This window comes from Liolophura sinensis, chromosome 7, assembly GCF_032854445.1.
Source record: "Liolophura sinensis isolate JHLJ2023 chromosome 7, CUHK_Ljap_v2, whole genome shotgun sequence".
NCBI classification, from domain to species: Eukaryota; Metazoa; Mollusca; class Polyplacophora; order Chitonida; family Chitonidae; genus Liolophura; species Liolophura sinensis.
Window position 1 is genome coordinate 15289270 of NC_088301.1, and position 11778 is coordinate 15301047.

The 11778-nt window shown below is 40.6% G+C and overlaps 1 protein-coding gene across 1 annotated transcript; it reads left to right on the forward strand.

Annotated features, from left to right (window-relative positions):
- The first annotated feature begins 2538 nt into the window (after positions 1-2538).
- LOC135470673 (pancreatic lipase-related protein 2-like) lies at positions 2539-11186 on the forward strand. Its single transcript, XM_064749708.1, has 6 exons — positions 2539-2686; positions 6139-6236; positions 8389-8623; positions 9695-9811; positions 10528-10647; positions 10951-11186. The coding sequence occupies exons 1-6, from the start codon at positions 2539-2541 to the stop codon at positions 11184-11186; spliced, it is 954 nt and encodes a 317-aa protein (XP_064605778.1).
- The last annotated feature ends 592 nt before the right edge of the window (positions 11187-11778 follow it).

The following is an 11778-nucleotide window of genomic DNA, read 5'->3' on the forward strand; positions in this document are numbered from 1 at the left end:
ATGCCTGGTTTTCTGGTGACATTTATCCACTTATTATAATCACTTCTGCTCTGTGGGTGTTCATATTTATTGAAACAAATGCCTTTGAGATTAAAATAACTAACACTAGTTCACTTCATATAGTTCTTTATCGGTTTGTGCTATACGTCGTTTTGAAAATTTGTCTTCCACTTATTACCCTGGAACGTCTTTATTGGTTGACGGATGACGAAAGACTGTTTCGAGGCAAACATACACAAGAGCTATGACTGATTTGCCCTTAGCAATTTTTTATGAACTTTTGACCTTGCTCAATCTCGGCCGATTTACCCCCATTAAAGACCAAAAAAAAATCCTAACAGAAACACCTAAACTGGAAATCAAATGAATTTTGTGACAAAAAATATGCTTGCAATCAAAGAAAATCGCTTTCTATGCTCTACTTTTCCCTTACAAAAGTCGATAGATTGATATTATGTAAATTTTTGTGGGTCGCAGCGGATCACGGCTGGTTAATGTGCATAGCGACCAGTCCGAATACTATGGATCTCTGGCGACATCATTAGATTTATCAAAATTCGTTCAAATCCCATACCTAGTTTTTTTGCTTTCAGGTTGTCATTAACTATTCCTGTAAATGTTGGTATAACTGTGTTCATTATGCTTATTCTGATACGTGTATTTTACAACATCGTATTTTACAACAACAACAGACCAGGGGCACCGTCCGGTTTCCCTTCCACCATAATGCTGGCGCCCGTTGTGTAAGTGAAATATTCTTGAGTACGGGTTAAAACATCAATCAGATTAATGAACGCATACATATAGAAATAAATAAATAAACACATCAGCTTATACTACTCTACCATGTTATATGTATTCCATAACAGTTATAGTGTATAATAGAAATCGATGGTATTACAAGCGTGCTGATTACAAGCAAATTGATTTCTGTTCCAGCATATTGTTTTATAATTAAGTGATTGTGAAGCTACCGCTGTCAATGTAGTCGTAATTCGGACTAATTATGTCGCGTCACGCCATGGAGTCTTCTGTGCTAGCGATCTGCTCGACATATTGTTAAATCTTTAACAAAGAATGTCCTATAATCAATAAAAGGCTCCCTCTGTTCAAGATTTACTCAGCACGAACAAGGTGACCCGCTCAGTAGGTAGAAGCTGGAAACTAAATAGGCTAGGTCACATTGGAAAATCCACACCTGTCGTTTCTGCTATATATCGAATTTCAGATCGATACGAATATGTTCATTAATGGTGTTGAACATCGATAAGAGAAGTTTGCGTATAAATGATAAGGAAAGAAATTTTACAATTTTATATTTTTCTAGTAAGTAAATATGGACAGAACCCATAATTTTTGGCACTCGGTTTTACAATCGTGTCTTCAGGAATCAGATATTCATCGTGTATTAGATCTCCACGCTGGATATATGATCAGTCGCAATCAAAGCGCAACAGAGACACATATTTTATTATCGACAATATATATCCTAGCGTGGTGGACGATTTGAATACTGATTTCACTCATTCGCTTAGAACATACCTTTCACCTTTTGAACATTATCAAAAGCTGCTGACTACTCTTTGCGTGATCCGGTCCTATTTTCGTACTTTATATACTTTCTTGGTCCTTTGGTGATTTGATTTATTTATTTACTTGATTGTTGTTTTATGCCGTGCTCAAGAATATTTCACTTATACGACGGCGGCCAGCATTATGGTGGGAGGAAACCCGGCACAGCCGGGGGGAAACCCACGACCGCAGGTTGCTGACAGACCTTCCCACGTACGGCCGGTGAGGAAGCCGTCGGTGGTTTGGTTTGTAACAAAACCTTATTTTTGAAGCTATAAAATACCAGACGTCTGATGTTCTGTCCTCTTCCTTGCTCAAATCCTGTATGTAAGAAACTCACGTTTTTCAGAGTTGGCCGTTACCATCACAACAAAAGCTGACACAGGGGTTCCCTAAGATATGCCTCGTTGAACAGTAAGGCCAATATGCCGATTAATGCTTGTTCTCCAACGGAGAGGGTACAGACAAGCCGAAGTCGCTGATTTCGTCGGGATATCACAGACTGCGGTCCCTCCAATGTCATCCAGAGGTGGGTCATTTGAGAACACGCAAATCTCTAGGACGATCAGGCTTAACTACCACACGAGATTATCGCCGATTGCTTAATCTGTGCTGTAGAAGCCGGAAAATATTGACGAGCCGTCTTCGTCGTTAGCGGATGAGACATTATGGAATCAACGCTTCCAGCCAAACTGTGAATCGAACAAGATGGTTCCCGATCAAGACGAATGACCAAATGTCCATGCCTAAGCGCTCAACACACACTTGCGCGACTGCGAAAACGTCAATACCATCGTGTAACTGGGCATACTGGGAAACCACTGCCTTCCACACGCAAAAAGGTTTTATGAAAACAATTTTCGGCTGGAGGACGACAAGGCTAGGCCGCACAGGGCAGCTGCAGTGAGAGAATTTCTTCAAGCAGAGGGGGTAGAGCAGCTCCCATGGCCTTCTTACTTCCCTGATATGAACCATGTCGAGCATGCCTGGAATGCCTTAGGCCGAGCCATCAATGGCAGGGACTATCATTCGCGAACTCTACAGGAGTTAGCCCAGGCTCTGACTGATAGGTGGACCGCCCTGCCCGTTGCCATTATGAAGAACCTTGTGGACAGTATGCCGCGACATCTTGAGGCCCTGATTCATGCCAGGTGTGGTCACACTAGATATTGGTGACTGCTTCACATTTTGAACAGTGCTAGTGAGGAATGGGTGCATGAAAACAACTAAGGTGGAAGAAGATTGTGCCAAAATTCTTAATTGCGCTGTCCAAGTACCCCGTCTTACTTTCAGGCTAAGTATGCAGTTCGTGAAGGGTTAATGGTGACTAAATGTCATGGTGATATGTTCGGAAGAGATCGGACAATCAAGAAATATGATGATATACACCCCAGATGTCATAAATAACACATACTATAAGATTCAGTCTATAAGAAGTGGTAAATATATCTTATTCCAACTTTATGAGCAACACTGTATGTTGCAAAATGAATGAATGTTATAGAGGTATGGATAATGATTTCAGCGTCTTCCATGCATTGCAAATTGTATGATGGATGAACAATTTCGATGATAAAAAAACTTTTCTAAACCAAAGAGATCTGAACATATCTTTTTACACTAGACATAAATCCATCGACCTATAGCCGCTTATCTCAGATGTACATATACCAAGAAGTATATTAATCCACTGTCTTCAAATCAGCTCTACAAATAGCCACAGCAACCAGACCTACAGTTCCTAAGGTCTTGGTCGACAACTTTGCCGGTAGATTCGGTCCTCCGATGCAAATCCATTCAGATCAAAGGACAAATTTTGAGCCTCATAGTTTCCAGGATATATGTGGTATGTTGCAGATTCACAAAACTAGAAGTACAAGTATGAGACCACAGTCCAATGGAAGTGTGAAGCGTTTAACCGAACTCAGTGCGTACAATGTATTGTGAAAAGGAACAGAGGTGATGAAATGAATGCTTCAGGTCATGATGACAGACAGGGCATCTAAGCATTCAAGTACAGATGTATCCCCAAATGTGATAGTGTTTGGAAGAGAAGTTGAAAGCCCTGTAAAAGAGCATGTCTCAGATCCCAGGTCATAACAGATACACGTCATTGCCCGAGTTGTCCTGAAACACAGAACAGAATACCAGAAAGGTCATCATGACGCGAGGTTAAAAAAAAACGCCTTCTTAAACCTAGTCAGGCTATGTATCCCAATGAGATCCCCTGGTATGTGCAGCAAATACATCTAAATGAAAAAATCCCTTTAACAGAACAGTGAGAATTGATTACATGACATATCTAATGAAAAGGTCACCAAAACAAACAGGAAAGGTTTCGCGAATCGACAATCACAACGAAGTGCAACGACAATGAATTAACTGCTTGGGGAAAAATTTCAGGCATAAACAACATTTTAATAAAGGCATCCACATGTAGAATAAAACTACTGAACGAATCAAACACGTTCACCAATCGTGGTAATCCATGGATTAGTTGGGATGGGAGGACCTGAAACTAGGAGGCTTGTAAGAAGCTGGTGTGAAAGGGTAAAGGGTCAAAGCCTAAGAATGGGAAAATGGCTGGAAGATTTTCCAGCGAGAGATGAAGTCGTGGAATGAAGCCCCCTACAAGCTGAATGCAGGTTTGAAACTGAAATGAAGCTAGAATCTGCATTGATAAAGATGAAACCCACTGGGTTCACTGTGTGGCTGAAAACTCTTGGTGATGAGCGACCGACAACATGGTACAAGGCAGAGCTGGACCCAACAATTCTACAAGACCCTAGGGCCATGTAAGCCATGTTATTATGGAGAAACTTGGTATTACGGAGAAAAGGGAAGCGCCCAGACAACCCAGTAGGACCTGTGAAGTTGTTAAGTCGGTCTTGGCCACCGTAAAGAAGATTTCAGGGCTCCTGTCAATCTGGAGAAATGCGGATGCTGACACCAGACGACTCCATGGCTCTGAACATGAGCAAGGGCAAATGTTCAACTGACAAAACAAGAGGTTGGACGTGTACAATAGTTAACAGTTTTACTTCAGCCATGATTTATTTCCAGGATTCACTGCAATACTTAAACTTCATTAATTTTGTATGTATTTTTCATTTGCAAAACAATCCCACATTAGCGCTTACTTTTTATATGAACGTTTCACAAAAACAAACACTTAAAATAAATACATTTGACAATATTTATCGACATTAATACCGTCAAAATACGTAAGATATATAGAATATAAACCCCAGATAAAGAAATAATAGTTTTTGCCACAGACACATAATTTGTCACAATACAATGTGAAACCAGTGGACCGCATTTCATACAGGTGTATACTAACCGTTTAAAAGTTTGGTTTATTGCTGTAACCAAACCGCTAGTGCTACATCAGTACTAACATTTTAGCTTCTGTGCAGTGTAATAGCACTTAAAGCACCCGTTTAAATGTAATTGTTTAGATAATTTAGATGCATTACTTCGATGGAAACGAAGAACTATCACAGTGTCTTTCCATAAACATAACTAATATAATGATTGCGGAGTATTAATAATTATATCTCAGTAGGAGAATAATATTTTAGCTTTTGTTACTGTGTAATTGAACTTAAACACTCGTCTTAAATTTTTTTTCGATCAAAGTACTGCTTTTAGTACAAACATGAATAACAAGTTGATTGAGGAACGCTTCTGTATATTTTTGGCATTTATAAGCCAGGCTCCAGGTGTGTACTGACAGTTAAGCCCAAAATTAAGTTTAATCTCATTAGTTTTATATTTGGTTTTAGACTGGTAATAAGATTATAGCCTTTTTTAAACACACTTCGGAACAACCGCACCCTGTATTTTCAGTACTGCCCAAAAGTTCGATCACTTGACAATTCATGAAGAGATGATCAGGGGGTTTCACTATGCATTTGATGAGAAAGTGGTGTCATTATCTTGAAACACAGCACTTCTCTGAACGCTGATAACGAACTGCGTGCGTTGAAATATGCAATGAGGTATAATTGCAAAGAAAAGGACAATGAACATCTCCTGAGATCGACTTGCAACATTGGCAACAGGACAGGCATAAATTATTGGTTGTTTTATTTGACCAGGCACTTTTCCGAGAACGCATGTACAGTTTTTACGCATAATTAAACCTGATACCAAGGCTGAACTTTAGTAAGTGTCCGAACAGCAACGTTCTCTCTCTACAAACATGACTCCGAATTCGCTTAAAAATGGATATTTAGAGCAATATCGATTAGGTCCCCGGTTATATGTTTGATAAAGATCGTATATTTTAGAGAGCAACACTATAAAACCTTTGAACAAAATGTCGAACTGAATCACAAGACCATCCACCTCTCAAGGTCATTATGTCAGCAGTGGCGAGCATCGTCTTCATCCTGAGTCTATCCAGCGCACATGGTAACGTAAAAATTCACATTTACCACAAACTATTTACACACCCGGTCCGTTATTTTTCGCCTCACACTTTGGCCACTCTGGTGGAATCGATACTCTAATTTATCTACATTGCCTAAATTCATTTATTCAATTGGTTGTTGTTTAAAGCCGTATATGAAGAATTTTTCACCTGCCTGCACGACGGAGGTCTGTTTTATAGGTGGGAGAAATGCACGGACATTTTGCACGTTATTGAGGAACTGTCCGTAAGTGTGACGTACAGACATATTGGTTGAACACAGGTGCTCTTTGAAAAAGATTAAACGGCGCAAACAGCCTCATTAGAGTCCCCCTTATTGTCACAAATGCCCCACGCCCAAGGCCGGTATTGAACCCGTACCGGTGTCATAACGAATGGAAAGCCACGACCCGCTTTCCATTAACTAAATGGCTAACTGAATCATTTTACAAATGTCTGCATGATTTTGATCTCAAGGCTGGTGGTTCTTCTCGAGGCATAACCAAACGGATGACAGAAGAATATGTATGTCAACACCTGAGGCAGACAACCAACTTCGAGTGGGGTTTCAAATTTTTACCCGACAATACAAGAATGGTGCCGACGTCATTTCCGATTCGGAGTCAATCCTCCAGTCAGGCTTCGACGCTACCAAAGACACCAAGTTCCTTGTGCACGGATACATGGATTCCGGATACTCAACCTGGGTGCAACGGATGGTACAAGACCTTCTCAGGTTTGTAAGTATCCCACATTTAACCATTATATTTATCATATTTTGCTATAGCGTTGACATTTTAACTACAAATCCTGTTATTTGTTGCAAATTACGAAGTAATCTGGTTAAAAACAGTCACTGATTTCTTATCGAAGAAGAGCGGTTGTAAACATTTGTCAGGATTTTTATAATTAATAAACTTAATTGAATTGGTAATAATGCCGAAAATTATGTTTATACAAAGAGTGTTGTATTTTGGGGGGGGGGATGTGGGGTGGAGGAAGCCCGAGTGTTCTGGGTAAAGTACCTCTGGCAAGCTACTTAAGAACTTTCGCACGTTGAACGTACGTGAACTCAGTATTCAAATCGTGTATCATGCTAGAATATATGCTGTCAGTAACAAAATATGTATCTCAGTTGCGCTTTGATTGCAACCGTTCATAAATCCCCCACGGCGATCTAATTCAAAACGATGAACATATAGCCCTGGGCCCCGGGTTAAGCAGAATTAGACACAATTATGAAGCAGAGCTCCAGAGATTCTGGACGCTCTGTCCATATTTACTTACAAGAAAAAAGAGACCCAACGAAGAACAAGTGCTGAGAAATGTGCAATTCCATGCCTAAAGTCCGGATTGAACCAACACTTCTGTCGAACTTAGCTTAAGGACCAGAAACCTCCCTATATGACTATAGATGTTTTTTGACAAAATACATCCACTTCCCGTTCATATATAAAAGGAATGAGTATTTTAAGCGTTCAAAGTAAAGGCAACAATATTATATAAGTGTAAAAATTGAAAAAAAAAATAAATGCATTAGCATGCTGTTTAAAATTTAACATATGGACAGAAAAGAATGTTTACCATCCATTACTCATTACGCATTCTGCAAATTCGTGAGTTTTATCATGTGAGAAAGGTAACGTTTAAAGGCTACATAGGCAGCATTTCAGCCATTTCACGGCGCGAACGTGTTAGAACCAGTAAACAGTTGTCTTGACAGTTGTTGACATGAGAATGATAATTCCCAAATTCAGAACAAATTGCAAATAGACACCTTTAAAACCAGCTAAAACAAGCAAAAATGGATAAAGTTGAAAACCACATTATTTATAGTTTTTATATAATATCCTTATCTTTAGATATTTACCAAATAGTTACACGGATCTCGCTTGGCAGCATGACCCCTGTCCAGAACAAAAGTATGTTTTGAAGAGGTTGTGCCGGATATTTGGGGCAAAAAGTCCATATTCGCTAATTACAATTTTCTTCATTTTCCAGTCATAATTCAAATTATTTGCCTTTCAATATAAAGATCGTACTATTTACAGTGTTGAAATGATTTTGAAGTTTTGAAGTTATTATGCGTATAAAAATGTTAGAAACTTTACTACCGATTTTAAATGGTGACATGCGCACAAAGGAGCCTAATACTGGGTGAAAGATACGCAAAAATACGATTGCGCTAATCGATTGTTTGCCAGAAATCTATGGAATAGGCTCGTGTGACTTATACTGTTTCGCGGGAGAGAAAAAACCTTGACGCCTTGTACGTCAAAGCTTTACAAGAGGACTGATCATAAGTTCCTGTTATTTTCTTCCCGGAGACTCGTGGGGGGCCATCTCACAGGACAGTCTCACTTTACTACATGACACCTCTTTGTTTCTCCCTCCGACAGTATGACGTCAACGTCTTCAGCGTCAACTGGTACGAGGGGGCGAACAGTCAGTACTACGGTCAGTCAGCGGCCAACACCCGTCGGGTTGGGGAGATAGTTGCAGACTTTATTCGACAGCTGAGGAATGTTACGGGAGCTTCGTATGACAGCCAACACCTGATTGGGCTCAGTTTGGGCGCTCATGTCTGCGGCTTTGCAGGGGCCAGTCTAGATGGACAACTCGCTAGAATTACAGGTGTGCTGAAGAAATCAGGATCCAGTTTCACAAAGCGGCGTACGACTTTTTTCATCGTACATTTGCCGTACGTCACTATTATCGAACCATTGTCCTACATTGTGCATATTGTATATGCACGTCTTTGTGAAACTGGGCCCAGGCTCTCATTATATACACATAAATGAAGACAGTTCCAAGTTCAAAGTGACATTCTTTACAGGGCATGCACCACACTACTTGCACGCTTCACTTTACTGCCACCACCAGGGATGTTTGACTTGCTCACCCTGTGAGACACACGTAAACTTTTTTTCGTGACACACAAGCACCTTTTTCCTTACTGTTTATGTACCGGTAGTAAATTTGTCAGCTTAAACCTCACCGTGGTAGTCAGCGTGCCAGCACGGCAAAATGACCCAGAAGCCTCTCACCAATGCGATCACTGTGGGTTCACACCCAGCTGATGCTGGCTTCCTCCCCGGCCGTACGTAGGAAGGCCCTGCAGCAACCTGGGAATGGTCTTAGGTATTGCCACGTTTTTTCTTGTAAAGTGATTCCATACAATGTGCACAAACCTGTGGATTTTTGGGGGTTTCTCTCTGGCTCTGCCGGGTTTAATCCCTCCCTAATGTTGGCCGCCGTGGCATAAGTGAAATATTCTTGAGAAATATTCTTGCGGCAAACACCAATCATATCAATAAATAAATAAATCCAACAGACCACTGTACACTACCAATAAATAAAAAACACACCAGCTGATACTACCCTACCATCCTATGTGTATTCCACAATGTTTATAGAGTGTAATAGAAAACAATGGTGTTACAAGCATTTTGATTATACGCAAATTGATGTTGTAGGAGACTGATTTTGAATCAAGTGATTTTCAAGCTACCGCCTTCAAACTATTCGTAATTCGGACAAACCTCATCATGAAAACTGTCATCAATCTAATGAAAACGGGAAAAACGTTATTGGATGAGTTGTACGCTGCTTATAAAATAAATTTTGTCTTATTTTTATTTCACTGGTCAAATGTACTTATACCTGTATACTTTCAACATGGCTACCACGTACATTGATGTTCAGGGATGGATCCTGCGGGACCTTGTTTCCGGTTTTCTGGCCCTGACAGCCGACTCAGCAAGGACGATGCCGTGTTCGTGGACGTCATTCACACGGATGGAGATCACCTTCTCCAAGGAGGTACGACAACTATGATATTACGTCTGACGTCAATAACTTAGAATCTGTCTAACAGCCCACTTAGACTTACAGGAGAAGGTTTATCTACTGGCGTTAGTTTTATACCTTAAAATTCCTTGCGAGCAAGGCAAGTAAGATAGACAATATTTTAATGGATCACAAATTTAAGAATCCTTTAATATATGAGGGTCCTCTGTGGGCTAGTTGTTACCGTGCCAACGCAGCAGAAGTACTTCGGATCATCTCATCAATACGGTCTCTGAGAGGTCAAGTCCTCCTGATGCTGGCTTCCTCTCTGGTCGAACGTGGATGGTTGTGGGGTTCCACTAGGCCTTGTCCGGGTTTCTCCCACCATAAAACTAGCCGGCGTGGAATAAGTGGAATATTCCCCAGGGCTTTGACCGGTTTCCTCCACCAAAATGCTGGCCGCCGTCGTATGAGTGAAATATTCTTAAGTAGGGCGTAAAAAGCTAATCAAATAAATTAATAAATATACGTGGAAGTATTCTTGAGTGCTGCGTAAAACATCAATGAAAATAAATAAATACATTTAATATGTGCATCTGGTAGTTATGTGCGCTTGTCTCAACAGCGGTGGAAACCGTCGGATTTGGTGGTTTACTAAATATTACCACAATCATCAATATGACTGCCGAAATCGGCGGAACTACAAATCAAAGATGAGATTTTAATCTTTGAACTTTGGTTTATTATAGGCTTCGGAACTGAATTGCCTATGGGAGACGCCGACTTCTACCCTAATGGCGGAGAAAACCAGCCCGGATGTAAAAGGCTCGCCCAGCAACTCCTTGCCCTCATCACAGACGGATTCAAAGGTATAGACTCACATGTTCCGTTTTAAACGGCTCTTTAAGCATTTTGACGGCAAGCGTTTGGAACCCATCTAAATTCCATAACGTTTTATTGAGACAGACTTATCAAATGTGTTCCTCATAATATTACAATCCCTTGTGGATAATCGTAGGCTAAGGAGCATCCTACCGTGTTCGTCTCCATGCCATACATTCAATGAATCAAACCTACCTTGCGATACGCAATGTTTGATTTAGCATCTATCTGATTAAGTTGTATCCAAACCCTGTCGCTAAACTATATCATTTACACACAACATAAAACAGGGGTGGGAAGCGGCATGATGTGCAGCCATCTGCGATCCCAGCATCTGTTCCGAAACTCCATCAACCCTGCCAACTCCTTCAAGGCCTACCCCTGCGATACACAGGACGATTACGAGACATGCACTACCTGTGGGACCAGGGGCTGTTCCAGGATGGGCTATCACGCATCACCACAGCAGCATGGAATCTACACCCTGCGCACGCAAAGTGGACCTCCTTACAGCTTTGATTTCTAGGGTACCTAGGTAATTACACATTGTATTTTGCGTTCGAAAACATCGCAACATTGTAGAAATAATATCTACCGGCGCTATCCGAATTTGAGTTTTCTTCCATCAAGGCGTTGACAATAGGATATCTGAAGGTGTCAACATTTTACGGTCCACCCAGGTGCGCTTTCCTAAGCCTGCATCAGAACGTTAGTGATGCGATGTCTATAGCGTTCGAATTTTGTAGTCCACTATGTGTGATTGCAGTTAATAAAGTTCAATATACTTGAAACACAGACGTTTTGTACATCAGCTCTGTTTACATGACATCGTACATTTATATACTCTAAGATGTCCACTGATGACAATGTGATCAAAAGAGAACAAACTAAAAGGAAAGGTTAAATGCAACGTGAGTGTAACAAGTTTAATGAGCGATATGAGCGATGTGTGAGCGATATACATGGTGAGACATAACGAATGACAGAGGCCTACATCATAAGTTTACCTCCGTCTTGGAATGAGAAATGAACGTTTCCTTTAAGATGTTTTCAATTGTTTGAAGTCGCTGGTTTATTAGCAGTTTTAAGTCATACGGTCTGTTATGTATGTAGCTGGT

What these genes read in the sequence shown, in the direction of transcription:
- LOC135470673 (XM_064749708.1), top strand. Translation starts at nt 2,539, where the DNA reads ATGAACCATGTCGAGCATGCCTGGAATGCCTTAGGCCGAGCCATCAAT. An exon ending in ACGTTATTGAGGAACTGTCC is followed by an intron (nt 6,237 to 8,388) that starts GTAAGTGTGACG and finishes TCCCTCCGACAG; the next exon opens with TATGACGTCAACGTCTTCAG. An exon ending in ACAACTCGCTAGAATTACAG is followed by an intron (nt 8,624 to 9,694) that starts GTGTGCTGAAGA and finishes ATTGATGTTCAG; the next exon opens with GGATGGATCCTGCGGGACCT.